General features: G+C 57.2%; 1 protein-coding gene across 3 annotated transcripts in view; it reads left to right on the top strand.

Annotated features, from left to right (window-relative positions):
* The window catches only part of WDTC1 (WD and tetratricopeptide repeats 1), an 82,338-nt gene extending 68,241 nt beyond the window's left edge, over positions 1 to 14,097 (top strand). For all 3 annotated transcript variants that reach the window (XM_089301248.1, XM_089301247.1, XM_089301246.1), the window contains exons 7-16: positions 99 to 281; positions 1,634 to 1,728; positions 2,119 to 2,234; positions 3,552 to 3,627; positions 4,168 to 4,276; positions 5,041 to 5,214; positions 8,142 to 8,377; positions 9,631 to 9,802; positions 10,975 to 11,167; positions 12,118 to 14,097. In XM_089301248.1, coding sequence (XP_089157374.1) covers positions 99 to 281; positions 1,634 to 1,728; positions 2,119 to 2,234; positions 3,552 to 3,627; positions 4,168 to 4,276; positions 5,041 to 5,214; positions 8,142 to 8,377; positions 9,631 to 9,802; positions 10,975 to 11,167; positions 12,118 to 12,315 — 1,552 coding nt within the window. In that variant the 3' untranslated portion in view covers positions 12,316 to 14,097. The remainder of the gene's footprint in view (positions 1 to 98; positions 282 to 1,633; positions 1,729 to 2,118; positions 2,235 to 3,551; positions 3,628 to 4,167; positions 4,277 to 5,040; positions 5,215 to 8,141; positions 8,378 to 9,630; positions 9,803 to 10,974; positions 11,168 to 12,117) is intronic.
* Positions 14,098 to 14,830: the final 733 nt, after the last annotated feature.

Raw genomic sequence — 14,830 nt, 5'->3', positions numbered from 1 at the left:
ACAAGGACTTGGCTTCTCCCCTTCTACACAAGGACCCTGACCCCTAACCCTGTCCTCACACAGGAACCTGGTTTCCCAAACTCTGTCCTCTCTCACAGCCAGTATGACCTTCGGGAGAACAGCAAACACTCGGAGGTGCTGATCGACCTGACAGAGTACTGTGGCCAGCTGGTGGAGGCCAAGTGCCTCACTGTCAACCCCCAGGACAACAACTGCCTGGCCGTCGGGGCGAGCGGGCCCTTCGTGAGGCTCTACGACATCCGCATGATCCACAACCACAGGTGCGGCCGGCGCGGCCCTGGCGTCCGCTCTCCACCCACATCCCCTCCCTGCCACTTCCTCTCTGAAGTTCTTGGGTTTTGTTTTTAATTTTGTGGCTTAAAAAAATATAACCTCGGCCTGTTTTGGAAGATATGAAAAGCCCAATAAAGAAATTCTCTCTAATGCTGACACCTAGAAGAATCACCATGCAGAGTGAGGCATAGTTCCTCAGCCGTGATAGTTTGTACAGTTAGGGTTCATACAGATACATACATATATAAAGATTTACTTATTTATTTAAAAGGCAGAAAGAGATCTTCCAACCACTGATTCACTCCCTAAATGGCCACAGTGGCCAAAGCCAGGAGGCTGGAACTTTATCCAGGTCTCCCACATGGGTGGCAGGAGCCCAGGTACCTGGGCCACCTACTGTTGCTTTCCCAAGCACATTAGCAGGGGGCTGAATTGGAAGCAGAGCAGCCAGAACTCAAATGGACACTCTGATGTGAGATGCTGGTATCACAGGTGGCAGCTTAACCCACCGTGCAACAATGCTGGCTCCTGTACATCATTTTTTTTTTTTTTTTTTTTTGACAGGCAGAGTGGACAGTGAGAGACAGAGAGACAGAAAGGTCTTCCTTTTGCCGTTGGTTCACCCTCCAATGGCCGCCGCGGCCGGCGCGCTGCAGCCAGCGCACCGCGCTGATCCAAAGGCAGGAGCCAGGTGTCTATCCTGGTCTCCCATGGGGTGCAGGGCCCAAGCACTTGGGCCATCCTCCACTGCACTCCCGGGCCACAGCAGAGAGCTGGCCTGGAAGAGGGGAAACCGGGACAGAATCCGGCGCCCCGACCAGAACTAGAACCCAGTGTGCCGGCGCCACAAGTTGGAGGATTAGCCTAGTGAGCTGCGGCTCTGGCCCTGTATATCATTTTTAATACATGTAATTTTATTAAAAAAAAAAAAAAAGAATATGCCCACACCAAACCTGAGAGGCCTCTGCAGCCAGGTTTTTCTGTGACTCTTGGGACAGGTGCAGGAATGCTTGGCCTGCTTTACTTTCATTCATAGGTCTGCGTAACCACCACCTCCCCTCATACACTGCATGGCTTGGAGTGGGCCTTGGACCGTAGCTCCCTCAGCTGTAAGGTGGGGATGATAAGGTGAACCTGAGGGCCCAGACGATTTACAGGCCCGACTTGTTCAGGCCCTGCAGTCTATGTGTCTGCCAGCTGGCCCTTTGGGCTGCTTGAATAGGGAAAATTCCCCTCCTGCATTTCTCAGGGACACAAGCTTGGGTTTCCTTTCAGGCGTGTGATCTGGTCCACCCAGGGCTAGCGCTGCAGTTCTAACCTGTCTGACCTTCCTTTCCAGAAAGAGCATGAAGCAGAGCCCTTCAGCAGGCGTGCACACCTTCTGTGACCGGCAGAAGCCCCTTCCCGACGGAGCAGCCCAGTATTATGTGGCAGGTAGGGCTCAGCCCAGCTGTGGCCCCAAACTCTTGGCAGGACACTGACTTTCCTAGGGCCACACAGGGAGGGAGCAGGGCATGATGGTCAGGAGCAGGGGCTTTAGAGTCTGACAGACCTGGGCCTTAATCCTGACTCTGCCATTGACCAGCTGTGACTTTCAGCAAAAGCACTTAATCTTGATGAGATTCTTTCCTAAAAAATGAGGTTTAATGACTACATGGGGTAAAGCACAGAAAGCATTTGGCCCAGTGGGGATATTAAGGGCTCAACACTTAGAGCTGCCTTTATGATGGAGGTGGTTGTCTTTTCCACATGGCTAACTTTACCCACTTTACCCCTCTGAGGGGGACTGGGAGCCTCATCCTCGGGTGACTGCTGTCTCCTTAGGTCACCTGCCAGTGAAGCTGCCTGACTACAACAACCGTCTGAGAGTGCTGGTTGCCACCTATGTGACCTTCAGCCCCAATGGCACGGAGCTGCTGGTCAACATGGGAGGGGAACAGGTATGTTCAGCCGCCTAAGGTCTCTACCCCACTATCCCTGTCCAGCAGCCGGCACCATGTGTGCCTTACATCTTTTGCCACAAGGTCAACAGAAGCAACAGGCTTATTGTAAATGACATTCCCATGAGTGCCATGTGTCACTGGGAATTCCTGGAGAAATACACTAGCCTGGTCTTTTTCTCTTCCTTTCTTTGTATTAAAGAATTACACCAGCATATGATGGACTGACATTTAGGTCAAGAACTTGGGTTTTGGGATTGACAGATGGACCCATCCTCAAGTGCTGGCCTGCCACTTACTAGCTATGTACTGTGATTTTGTCTCTCCATTGTTCTGAACCTTAGTTTCCTCATGTGCCACTTCCCTAGGAGAGCGCAGCCAGGCTATGGTGCGGGCCTGCTTAGGAGGTGGTCTTTAATAATGGCAGGGTGCTCTCAGTTTGGGGCTCTCGGATATTTAGTAAGGCTTCATAAATGTATTCAACCAATACTGAGCGCTGGCTCTGGGACTGGCACCATAGACATAAGAGAAGCAAATGTGAAATTGATCCATCCCCAGGGCCGACAGGAGATGGGGCAAGTGCAGTGCTGATGACATCATACGGCAGGGCGTGCATCACCCAAAGAAATGAGATGGAGAGTAGGTGACTGCCTGACGCCAGGAGAGGGTTCTGGCTCCCAGAGCTAAGTGTTCACCTGGCTGTGGAGAGAGGCGGTCTAGCAGAACGGTTAGGAGCTGGACAGATCCAGGTGTGAGTCTTGGCTGCTGCATATGCTGCTCTTGTCACCCTGGATAAATGACTTAAACTCTGAGCCTCCGTGTCTTCATCTGTAAATGGGTCATTGTCAAAGTCCCTCTTCCTGGGAGTTCTCTACAAGAAACAAGGAAAATCATGTAAAAGACTTAGCAGGGTTTTGAAACAAAAGTAAGAATACAATACATGTTAAGTGGAAATGGCTCATGTTAATTTACTGAGAGAAGAAACCAGCAGTGTTACCTTAGGCAAAGTGTTGCCCCTCTCTGAGGCTTCAGCTTTCCCGTCAGTAAAATGAAATGTGGCCCTGTGACATCCGAGGACCTTTGTAGTTTAAGCAGGTGATTCTCATTAATGACAGTGCCCATCCTGAAGGCCTGGGACTAGACAGGTTTTCCTGCCCAAGGTTTGCTTCCTGGACACAACTTCTGGCTGGGCTCCAGGGCTCCAGGCCCCACACTCCCCACGTCCTAGAACCCTGGTTCCTAGGAGTCAGCAGGGCCTTGCCGGGGCTGCCACGGGTCCTCACATCACAGACTCTTCCCTTGACCCCCTCACTGTAGGTCTATCTGTTTGACTTGACTTACAAGCAGCGGCCCTACACCTTCCTGTTGCCCAGAAAATGCCACTCCTCAGGAGGTAAGCTTCCCTAGGGGTCTCCACTGAGGGGGTGAGGGGCTTGCATGCATCCGCCTCTGCTGACAAGCCCCCATGTGCCGCTCCGGACCTTGGCTGCAAGCCTTGGAGAAGAGAGCATCCAGGCCCTTTCCTGGTAAGGAGTCAGTCGGGCAGAGAGCTCTCCCCAGGGGTTCTGCGTCACAGCTCTTGTCACCTCCCTCTGAAAAGACAGGTCCTTTCTGTGACTTGGCTCTTAAGACCTGAAGTAGCTGCCCTTCCTCTTCTTCCTGGGGTCTGCAGTTGATTCAGGCACCACCACCCCTCACCCCTCTCCTCCCACCCCTCCTGTCAGCTGAGGGTTCACGCTGGAGCTGTGTCTCTTGCCAGCCAGCAGAGGGCGCGCAGGCCTTGCTTATGCCGCAGCCTGCCTGACTCTCAGGCATGGACCTTGTCCTCAGGCCCTCAGTGGAACTGTCGGACCCTGTGGTGGAAGTGGAAGGGCTGCTGAGAAGACACAAGGGCCTCTTCCTCAATTGTTGCTTTCTCTTCACCCCATGCCAGAAGTTCAGAATGGCAAGATGGCTACCAATGGCGTGTCCAACGGCGTGTCCAATGGCCTGCACCTTCACAGTAATGGCTTCCGGCTGCCAGAGAATAGGGGACATGTCAGGTGAGGCCAGTGGGCTTGTCCAGCCCTCCAGGCCCCAGTTACACCTCATGGACTGGAGGGGGGGCTGTATCCTGTAAACCTGCCTCCTGACCCACATGCGAGCATGCATCCCTGAGTGAGGGGTCTGGGTGGGCCAAAGAAGCCTCTTGGAAAGAGACTCATAGTCCCAGTGCACTCTACCCAGGCGGGCACCGGCCACACTCAGCCTCAAGCTCTGGTCCCTGGGTCCCAGTGGCTGGGGTCAGGACCCAGAGACAAGCCACTTCTTAGCACTGAGCTCTCTCCCAGAAGGGGCTGGGCCTCCCCATTATGTGCCCCATTCTACAGCAGATTCTCGCCTCTGTGCTCTTAGAGGCCCTCTCCTGGGTTTTGCATTGGTTCTCAAATTCTCTCGCCCTCAAGGGAAACGCAGTGCTTCATGCAGGGAGGGACTCTGTGGTCACAGGGATCAGCTCCGGGTGGAAGCAGGCGAGGGCAGCTACTGTCACGCCCAGCAGTTTAAGAATTACCCTAAGCCTGTCCCGGACAGCTTCGTTTCTGCCTTCTTTTCCATGGGCTCAGAGTATTTGGAATTGTGCTTGTTCCTTCTGTGGTGAGAGGTGGTGACCCAGGCTAGGGGCAGGCATGCGCCCCTCTTCTAGATGGCAGAGCAGATCCCAGGGGACAAGAAGATGTGGGCAGCCCTCAGGCAGAACCACAGGCTTTGAAAGGAGCTGTTCTGAACCTTCTGTGACTGATCTGACTTGGCTGTGTTTTCCCGGCAGCCCCCAAGTAGAGCTGCCCCCATACCTGGAGCGAGTGAAGCAACAGGCCAATGAGGCATTTGCCTGCCAGCAGTGGACCCAGGCCATTCAGCTCTACAGCAAGGCCGTGCAGAGAGCTCCTCACAACGCCATGCTGTACGGAAACCGAGCTGCTGCCTACATGAAGCGCAAGTGGTGAGTGGGCGCCGCAGAGGGAGGGGCAGGGCCGGGGCGAAGCAGCCGGACAATGGGCGGCGGGCTTGATGGGGCCCAGTTGCTGAGGTACCCATGGAAGGCAGCAGTGCTGCTTTCTAGGCCTCCTTAGGCCTGGGCCGCCTCCCACCTCCAGGCTGATGGGGGAGGCACCTGACCTACTACTCAGAAAGTCTCAAGCGCTGGGGCAGCTCAGAGTTGAGCGGGACATGTTCTCAGCTGACTCTGTGTGGTGCTGTTACTAAGCGCTGTGCCACTGAGGGCGTAGGAGTTGACAGGATGGTTGATCCAACTGTTGGAGAATCGGACCTTGAATTGGACTTTGAGAGAGCTAACTGGAAATGAAGGGCTTTGTGAACGGAATTTTGTGTCTGTCTAAAATGATTCTGTAGCTCCTTGCCCTTAGGGCTTGCTTGAACCCAGCACTGGAAAGATCCCAGGGAGCCGAAGATGGCTGTGGGCCGGGCTGGGCTGCGGTGGCTGGTGGTAGAGGAGCTGGTCCTTGCCCTGAGGAACCCCTCATCTTTGGAGACCATCAGAGCCCCCAGCCCTTCTGCCTGCAGCACCAGCCGGCAAGCAGGCAGGCAGACCCCTCCCCCAGCCAGGGCCAGGATGAGAGATGGATAGAGCTGGGCCCACAGCCATTTCTGCTCCGTCTGGCATCCGTCGACTCTGCCCAGACAGACAGGCCAGCTGGTGTGCCATCGTCTGGCTGCAACGAGGCAGGCCGGAGAGGGAGGCTCCAGAAACCCACCCAAGTCAGCAGCATGGCAGTGGGGGCAGGGGAGGATGCCCCCCCACCAACATGGACCTCAGCTCAGGCACAGGGAGTTTGCCCAGGGCTCGGGTGGCAGCCAAACCCAGGAGGCGACTGTGTAGGGCCCTCTTTGCAGCATCCTTTCTCTGTCCCAGTGATTGGGTAGAGTGCAGCTGCTCTCATCCAGAATCCAGCCTTAGAGCTCAGCTTTGCTCCTGCATTCTTGCTGTGAGAGGCTGGTGATTTGCCAACTCTCGTGTGTCCACAACACAGTTCTCTGAGCACCTACTATGTGCCAGATACTAGGGACAAAAGTCCCTTACTCAAGAGCAACTAGCCTCAGGACAGAGATGGAGTCATTGAAGACTTCTGAATGGCCAAGTAACGTGCTGTGGGCATCAAGAAAACTGGGGTCACTTTAGCTGGGGATCTGGGAAGTGTCAGTAAGACACGGTGTCTGAATGGCTGTACGTGCGGGCAGGCTGAGACAGGAGACGGAGGGGAGGAGGGGACTGTGGGGGAAGGACATTCCAGGGAGATGAAATGGTGTGAACAAAGACGTGGGGGCGGGGGCTGACTGAAGAGCTTGCAGCAGAACAGCAAATCCATTTGGCTGGAGCAGAGGGTTCGGGAAGGGACTGGCAGGAGATGAGCCTGTGAGGTAGCCTGGGGCTGGCCTGGGAAGGGCTTGGGATGCACACAGAGGGGTTTGGCCTCAATTCAGTGCCTGATGGGCAGCTATGGAGGGTCTCAAGCAGGGGAGGGCTGTGCCTAGGGCCGTCCTCTAAGGGAAATTGATCTGGCAGTGAGCATAGGGTGGGCAGGCCCTGGGGCCAGCTTGCTCCGCCCCCCCATCCCCACATGCCTGCCAATGACCCCTAGAATGTCACATTCTGTCTTAGGCCAGTCTCCCCAGGGCTGCCATCTGCTCCTGGATGCAGTGGGAGCTGTCACCCTCTGGCTCCTGGCTGGTCTCGGGTCTGGCTTTCCCCAGGAGCTCAGAGGGGCACCTTGCAGGCGGTAATTGGGTTTCCACACAGCGCCTGCTCCTTCGTCATAGCCGCTCATTCTGACGCATGCCATGCCGTTGAAGCAGCCCTGGCTGCTCTGCCCCCACACCGGCTGGCTGAGATGCTGGTTCCCAGCCTGAGTGTGGCTGCTCCAAGGCCGAGTGCTCCCTCTGAGTGCGGTAGGGGAGGAGAGGGTTGCAAGGAGCCTTCCAGTCGGGCCTGCGTTGACCATGCAGGAGGGCTGTGCCCTGGGTGAAGGGGCCAGCAGTGCAGGCAGTGCTGCCTACTGCTCGGCCGAAAGCAAAGAAAAGCCACTTCCACAGGAAAAGCGGCTCCCGTGACCGCCCGGCTCTTCAGGGGCAGGGGCGTGTCTCCTACATTCTGACACAGGGTGCAAAAAGTGGACTTCTCCCCAGACATCCCTGCCTAGAAAAAGCACTCCCGCCTCCCTTCATCCTACTGTGGGAGGCTGGAGGAGTGAGGGGAGGATCTGAGCTCCTGGCGTGCACAGCCCCCTTGCCATCAGCTTCCAGAGAGCTGACTCTGCCAGACTGTCAGCCCCATCCTCCAGCCCCGGGAGGTAGAGGCCACAGCTGCTGCGGATCAGTCAGCCAGGACAGAGGGGGGTCTGGCTGAGGGCTTGCTGCCTGCTGCTCAGACCCTGAGTCCCCAGCCTGGCACTTCTGGCTTCCCCGGACCACAGAACTGTCCTTGAGGGCCCCCTGCCTCGGATGTGGCTTTGAAGGCCAGCCGGGGGGATTTGAGGAGGTGGGTGGAGGAAGAAAGAAGGAGGGCTTGGGGAGCCTGAGGTGGGCAGGATGCCAGGCCTTCTGCTGCAGAGCTGCGGGTGCCTGGGGTGAGCAGGCACGCAGTTGCACTCTGTTCCCAGCAGAGGGCAACCTGACACCAGGGTTTGCCACCCCCAAACCTCTTCAGGGTTCCTGGCTTACTCCTTAACTATCTCCCGGGGAGGGAAGCCTGGGCTAAGCCAGAATTCTTTCATCCCCAAGTTCCTTAACCCTGAGATCTGTCAGAGGAGAGATGAGCTGGGCAGCCACAGGAAGCAGAGAAGCATAGGGGAGGGGGACACCCCTGCTTGCCATGTGGCCCCAGCTCCAAGCCTTTCTCCCCTGTCTTCCCAGGGATGGTGACCACTACGATGCCCTGAGGGACTGCCTCAAGGCCATCTCCCTAAACCCGTGCCACCTGAAGGCACACTTCCGCCTGGCCCGCTGTCTCTTTGAGCTCAAGTATGTGGCCGAGGCCCTGGAGTGCCTGGATGACTTCAAAGGGAAGTTCCCGGAGCAGGCCCACAGCAGCGCTTGTGATGCCCTGGGCCGCGACATCACAGCTGCCCTCTTCTCCAAAAACGACGGTGGTGAGTGGCGCTGAGTGGCGCTGAGGAGGGGCTGTGTGGCGTTCTGGAGAAGACACGGCCCTGGGATTGAGGAGGATTCAGCTGGCTGCCGCATGGCAGTCACTGGGTCACTCTGAGGCTCACTTGCCTCCTCTGGAAAGGGCCAGCGCCTCCCACTGAGAGTTTCTGCTGAGGGCTGCAGGAGCATGTGTGAAGCCCTGCTCAGACAGGGCCTTGGCAGCGCCCCTTGGGCACCGAGAGAGGCAGTAGCTGGCTGATGGTTTGTACAAAGGGGAGCAGGGACAGTAGCACAGGTACCAGCAATGCCCCAGGCCTCCAGTCTCAGCTCTGCCACGTGGTACCCCTGTGGCCTTGGTGAACCCACTGCCTTAGCTGCACAAGAGAGCAGGACTGCCCTGCCCGGGCTGTGCTGGTGGTATTGGTGGGGGAGCAGGTCACGGTGAGGTGCTCCGCGAAAGGGGAGCTCACTGGAGGCAGGTGGATCCTCACCCCTCCCCTCTGCAGCCTGGCCATGTGACTGCCTCATTGAATGAGCAGTGCTCACCCTGCCCTGGACCAGGCCTTGTGCTGGGTCCAGAGAACACAGTCGTAAACAAGTCAGGTGCGATTTCTCTGTTCATGGGGTTTACAGCCTACTGAAGGGGCCGAGAATAAGAGAGAGTGCCTTGGGCCTGAGTAACACTGGGGGTAGGAGGAGGGGGAGGAATGTCTTGATCACCAGTTGGGGTTCTTCAGGAAGACATTTTAGCCAAGCTCCGAAGCAGGCAGGGAAAGAGTTAACTAAAGAGTGTGGTTGTGGAAAGTGAAGAGTTCCTGGCATGAGGTCCAGCTTGTGCAAAGGCCTTGATGCAGGGAGGACTAAGGCACTTGCAAGGAACTGAGAAAAACACACATGGTTCACCCATCAACCAATCAGTGCCTCAGCTGGGATCCACAGTAGCTTGTCTTCCAGAGAGGAAGAACTTGGTCCTTTGTACCGTAACAGCTATGAATCTGTAAAAGTCCCTCATTCGAGGCTCTCTGCTGGTGCCTCACTTAGCTCCCCCCTGCCTCCTGCCTCCATAGAAACAGACTTTAAGCATCCGCAGGGCCTGGATTCCAAGCTGCATCTTCCCCACAAGATGTTCCCTGTTTTCCAGAGTAGAGACAGAGGCAGTCCCTGTATCAGCAGGACTTGAGCAGAAAGCAGGGCCATGGGTGGGGAAAAGGTGTGGGCGAGGGAACTCTCACCCTTCCTCGGTTTCTGCCCCCAGAGGAGAAGAAGGGAGCTGGCGGCGGCCCTGTCCGCCTCCGTAGCTCAAGCCGCAAGGACTCCATCTCTGAGGACGAGATGGTGCTGCGGGAGCGAAGCTATGACTACCAGTTCCGCTACTGTGGCCACTGCAACACCACCACGGACATCAAGGAGGCCAATTTCTTCGGCAGGTCTGAGCCCTAAAGAGGAAGAGGGCACAGGCCAGTTTGGGGGGAGGGGCAGCGGCAGGCACAGGGGCATAATGCTTTTAAGAAAGAGCCGGCGCCGCAGCTCACTAGGCTAATCCTCCGCCTTGCGGCGCCGGCGCACCGGGTTCTAGTCCCAGTTGGGGCACCGGATTCTGTCCCGGTTGCCCCTCTTCCAGGCCAGCTCTCTGCTGTGGCCAGGGAGTGCAGTGGAGGATGGCCCAAGTGCTTGGGCCCTGCACCCCATGGGAGACCAGGAGAAGCACCTGGCTCCTGGCTCCTGCCATCGGATCAGCGCGGTGCGCCGGCCGCAGCGCGCCGGCCGTGGCGGCCATTGGAAGGTGAACCAACGGCAAAGGAAGACCTTTCTCTCTCTGTCTCTCTCTTTCACTGTCCACTCTGCCTGTCAAAAAAAAAAAAAAAAAAGAAAAGAAAGAAAGAAAAGAAAAGAAAGAGTCTCAAGCCCTAGCTAGCTCTGCATCGGTACCGCCCTTGGGCAGATGGATTCACCTCCGTGGCCTTCGGCTTCCTCACCCATGAAGTGAAACCTCCCTCACTCGGGCCAGAGCAAGGGCTAAGTGAGAGTGAGATGCCCAGCCTCTTCCTGTCCCCACCCTGCAGCCTTGGCTGCATGTGCCAGAGCCCAGTTTCTGTAGCCAGATGCTGAACTTCTCTCTGCTAGAGGAGGAGGCGGGAGCTCAAAGAGGCTGGGGATCTGACAGTCCTGTTGTGTACCCAGACCGTGTCCTTATCCCAGACGCCATCACCCTCACCCTCCTCTGTAGATTCTCCCACTTCCTTGGAACCTCCACCATGATCCCCTGTAGACACCAGCCAGGTCTGAGGCGCCGAACTGTTCAAGGATCAGGAAGCCTCAGATTCGGAAAAGCTTAGATGAGGCCAGATAAGATCTGATCCTGGCCCCATGGAGATGAAGGTATATTTAGGGGAGACAGTTTTGGAGGGACCCCGGCAGTCACTGACCCTGGGTTTAAGGGAACAGCATCTCTGGCTCAGCAGTGTGGAGAGGATTCCCATGCGCGTGACCCCAGAGTGTGGAGGACAGAGTGGATCCAGACTGCCCTGCTCCCTAACAGCTCCCACCGGAGGCTGAAGGGCACCGCTCACCTGACATCCTGCCCTTTGCCTCCTGCCAGCAATGCTCAGTACATCGTCAGCGGCTCTGATGATGGCTCCTTCTTCATTTGGGAAAAGGAGACCACCAACCTAGTCCGCGTGCTTCAGGGGGACGAATCTATTGTCAACTGCCTGCAGCCGCACCCGAGCTACTGCTTCCTGGCCACCAGCGGCATCGACCCTGTTGTGCGGCTCTGGAACCCCCGACCAGAGGTAAGGGTACAGGCAAGGTGAACAAAACCCAACAGGGAAGAAAGTAGGCACCCCTATGCAAGGCCTTTGGCTGAGCCCGCAAAGAACAGACAGAGAAATAAGCTCTGAGTCCAGAAGCTGCTGGACTGAGTCAGCTCTTACTGGGGTCCGAGGTTGGGTCGAGGCAGGAGCCCTCAGGTCCGGGAGACTCGAGATGCAGCGGACACTTCCAGGGACAACAGCCGCTCCTGGCTTCCTGGAGCCAGCCACAAAGATGTCTGCACGGAGACCACGACCACGGATGGGGTGAAAGAGGGCAGAGAGGGAAGCAGATCAGCCCTAGTCCCCCTCATCAGAAAGGTGCCTCGGGCCCTCCAGCCACAGGGAAGTATGCAGGCTGCACAGTCCATTGGCCTAAGTTGGAATCGTAGGCTTTCACTCCCTGCCTGCAAGATTTAACCACCCCTGCCCACGCCTGTATCTCAGCGCCTTGGGGATGGGACTGGCCCTCCTCCTGGGAAGGCTGCGGTGAGGATCGACAAGTCCAGCACAGAGACACTTGGGGCAGTGTGGCCCCTCCACACCACCCCGCACCCCATGTACCCGTGTGGGCAGCCAGGGGAGCCGCCGCCTCTGCCCCACCTCCTCCCCCTTCCCAGCTGCCAAAACAGAAGTCAAGAAATGGATCTTGACTTTTAAAGAAAGGCCTCTCCAGGATCCTCCCTTGAGGAGAGAACACACACAGGAGGGCTGTTGTTGGGAGTGGTGGCAGAGCAGATGGAGGGGGTCTCCCAGGGTGTGTGCTGTCCCCATGTGTGTCTCACAACGTGCGCTACTGCGTGTGTCTAAGTGATGGGGGGTGTTCCCTCCCCACGAGCATCTCGCATGTGTGCCTCCCTGACGTGCAAGTGCGGTCTATCCCACTGTCTGCTGCCTCCCTCGCATGTCCCTGTGTCCCCTGCCCCCACCAGAGTGAAGACCTCACCGGCCGCGTGGTGGAGGACATGGAGGGCGCGTCTCAGGCCAACCAGCGGCGCATGAACGCAGACCCGCTGGAGGTGATGCTGCTCAACATGGGCTACCGGATCACCGGCCTGAGCAGCGGGGGCGCCGGGGCCTCCGACGACGAGGACAGCTCCGAGGGCCAGGTGCAGTGCCGGCCCAGCTAGGCCCTCCTGGCCCCGGTGCCCCGGCCCCGCTACTGACTGGACCCTGTGCCCTGGGCAGGAGGTCAGGGGGTCCCATTTGGTTTGTCTTCCCGCCCCTTATTTTTTCATTTCCCCTGTTTTATTTTGTTAGTTTGGCATTGGGGGTGGGGGTTGCTACAACTTGCCGGCTTTCAGACTCTTGGGCTGATCGTCCCTGGACTGTCCCCAGCCCTGAGTAGAAGAGCAGGAGGGGCGGCCCCCCGTACGCCCCCGTCTTCTGCTTCCACATCCCTGGAGGGCTCTGGAGGGCTCTGGCAGGCCTCCACCCCCTTCTGCCTCAGGTGAGAGGCAGGGCTGGAGCTGCTGTCAAGGACCGCCCTGCCCTTTGGTTGCCAGCAGCGAAGGGCAGGGAATTCCCAGGGGGTAAGGGCTAGCCCTGGCTGTTGTGCCCTGTGGTCTCCAGGGAAGGTTCTCACAAAGGGTGGGGTGCCACCATCCCTCCTGAGCTGCAGTGTTGGATGCAAGCCTGGGGAGGAAGGGGAGCCCAGGAGCCTGCCAGCCCAGGCCACCCACCCTGGTCAGCGGAGCCTTCTCACCCCTCCTGTCTGGGCATGGGCTCCGGCCCTGAGCCTGCTCTCCCTGACCAGCTCTGGGGGCTCTGTCCTTGCTAGGGGCCCCGGCAGAGGGTGGGGGCACCACAGCATACCCCACCCGCCCGTGCCAGCCCTTCCACATGGCGGCGGCCACTCTCCTCCTGGGCGCCCCTCGGCCTCACTGTGACCTTTCTGCCAGAGCTCCCAGCTGGCCCCTCTGCTGAGGTGGCACTTCCTGCAAAGGGCCTGCTCTGCCCTTTCTGCCCTCCTTCCCACCCCACATGCTGAGCCGCCACAAAGACCAAAGAAGTGATGGCTTTTCTCAGTCCCCTGCTGCTCTGGGGGGAGGGGCGGCTCCGACTGGGAAGTCCTGGCTCAGCCCTCCCTCCTCAGCAGCCTGAGCTTTACACTGGACGCAGCGGCCCCCACCACGCACCCAGCCTTCTGCTCCCTCAGCCCCCTTGGCCCCTCGGCTCTGCGCTCCCAGCTGCTCCAGGGAGCCGGTTCCTTCCTTGTCTCCCCCGCCCCTCAGTGCTTACTTGGCTCCAGCCCTCCAGCTGCAGCCTCTGGGGAGAAGCAGCCTCCCTTCTTCTCTCCCTCCCTCCCCCCGCCGGTCCTCCTCCCTCCGCCCGGTCTCTGCCAGGTGCCTCCTCTCAGTCAGGCTTCAGAGCGGCCCTGGAGACAGGAGGGCCATGTTAAAAGCTTTTTCACAGTTTTAAGAAGGCAAGGGGGGTGAGGATAGTGGTGGGGGGCCTGGCACCATCTCGTTGCTTTAATCCCAGCCACACAGGTGGCGGCTTCTCTCCCTTCCTCCCCACCCCAGTCCCTCTTGCCTCCCCTCTCTAGCTTGGTAATGAAGTATATTTATTGGTGAAGGAAACAGCTGCTGCTGCTTCTCCTGCTGCTGGGACTTGCTCCCCGTCTCTTCTCCACGACCTTTCTCTCTCCAGGGGGCGGGGGAAGCAGGAATATCCGGGCTGGGGCCCAGGGGCAGCCAGGGCCCGGAGCTTACCTGTGTTCCACCAGCGCCGCCATTTCCTCCCTCTTCCCCTGCCTCCGGCCGCCAGTCCCCTGCCTGCCCAGCCTGGGCCCTGCAGTGTGGAGGGACACTTAAGCCTTACTGTCCTCTGGGGGCAGGAGCCCAGCCTTTTTGTTGCTCCGCTCCCAGGAGAGTGAGGGTGATGCAATTGATTAAAACCATTTTGTTCTAGGTGTGACTGGTGGCATTTGTGGGATACAGATGGGTCTTGGGGCCAAAGGGAGTGAGGACACCTGTCCCTCACCTCTAGCCCTGTACTTTGAATGACCACACCTCTCACTGAGTGGAATGAGACCTGCCTTGCAGGGTCCCTGCGTGCAGAGCCAGGCCCTGTGCCTGTGATTTGCAATAATTAGCTCTCACTCTCTGGCTGTTTTCTCATCTGTAAAATATGATGCTTGGAATCTTAGTGGTTTTCAAGCTTTTTCAATCAGAACCCAACTATGAAATAGACACTTCACATTGTGACCCAAAATACACATGCTTACTTGTCTGTATGCAGTGAATAGTTTTACACAATACTGTGTACCCTTACTACACGCCATGTGTTCTAGTCACCTTTGTGTTTTGTCAGGGGAAAAAAAAAAACTACCGGCTGTAACCCACAAAATTAGTTTCAGAACTTTTCGTGGTTTTGGCGTGCTGGATGAGATGATCACCAGGATCAGAGGGTCCGGACTTTCTTGACTTAGCGCCATTGACGTCTCAGTAATTGTTTCACAGAGCTCCTAAAGCAAAGGAAGTACCGGATAGTTCAGTGCACTAAGTAGTTAAGCCCAAACCCCTAGTAAGTATTTATGCCTTCACAAGTTAGTTGCTGTTTTTAAAATGATGCATATAAATTGGAAGGAACAATATTCTTATTTCCTTCTTAAATAACTGCAGTCACTCCTGGGATCTGTGC

The sequence above is a fragment of the Oryctolagus cuniculus genome, chromosome 7, assembly GCF_051225735.1.
Source record: "Oryctolagus cuniculus isolate XC-2025 breed Fujian yellow rabbit chromosome 7, ASM5122573v1, whole genome shotgun sequence".
Lineage (NCBI taxonomy): Eukaryota > Metazoa > Chordata > Mammalia > Lagomorpha > Leporidae > Oryctolagus > Oryctolagus cuniculus.
Note: the sequence above shows the minus strand (reverse complement) of the source record. Positions and strands in the feature narration are given on the sequence as shown.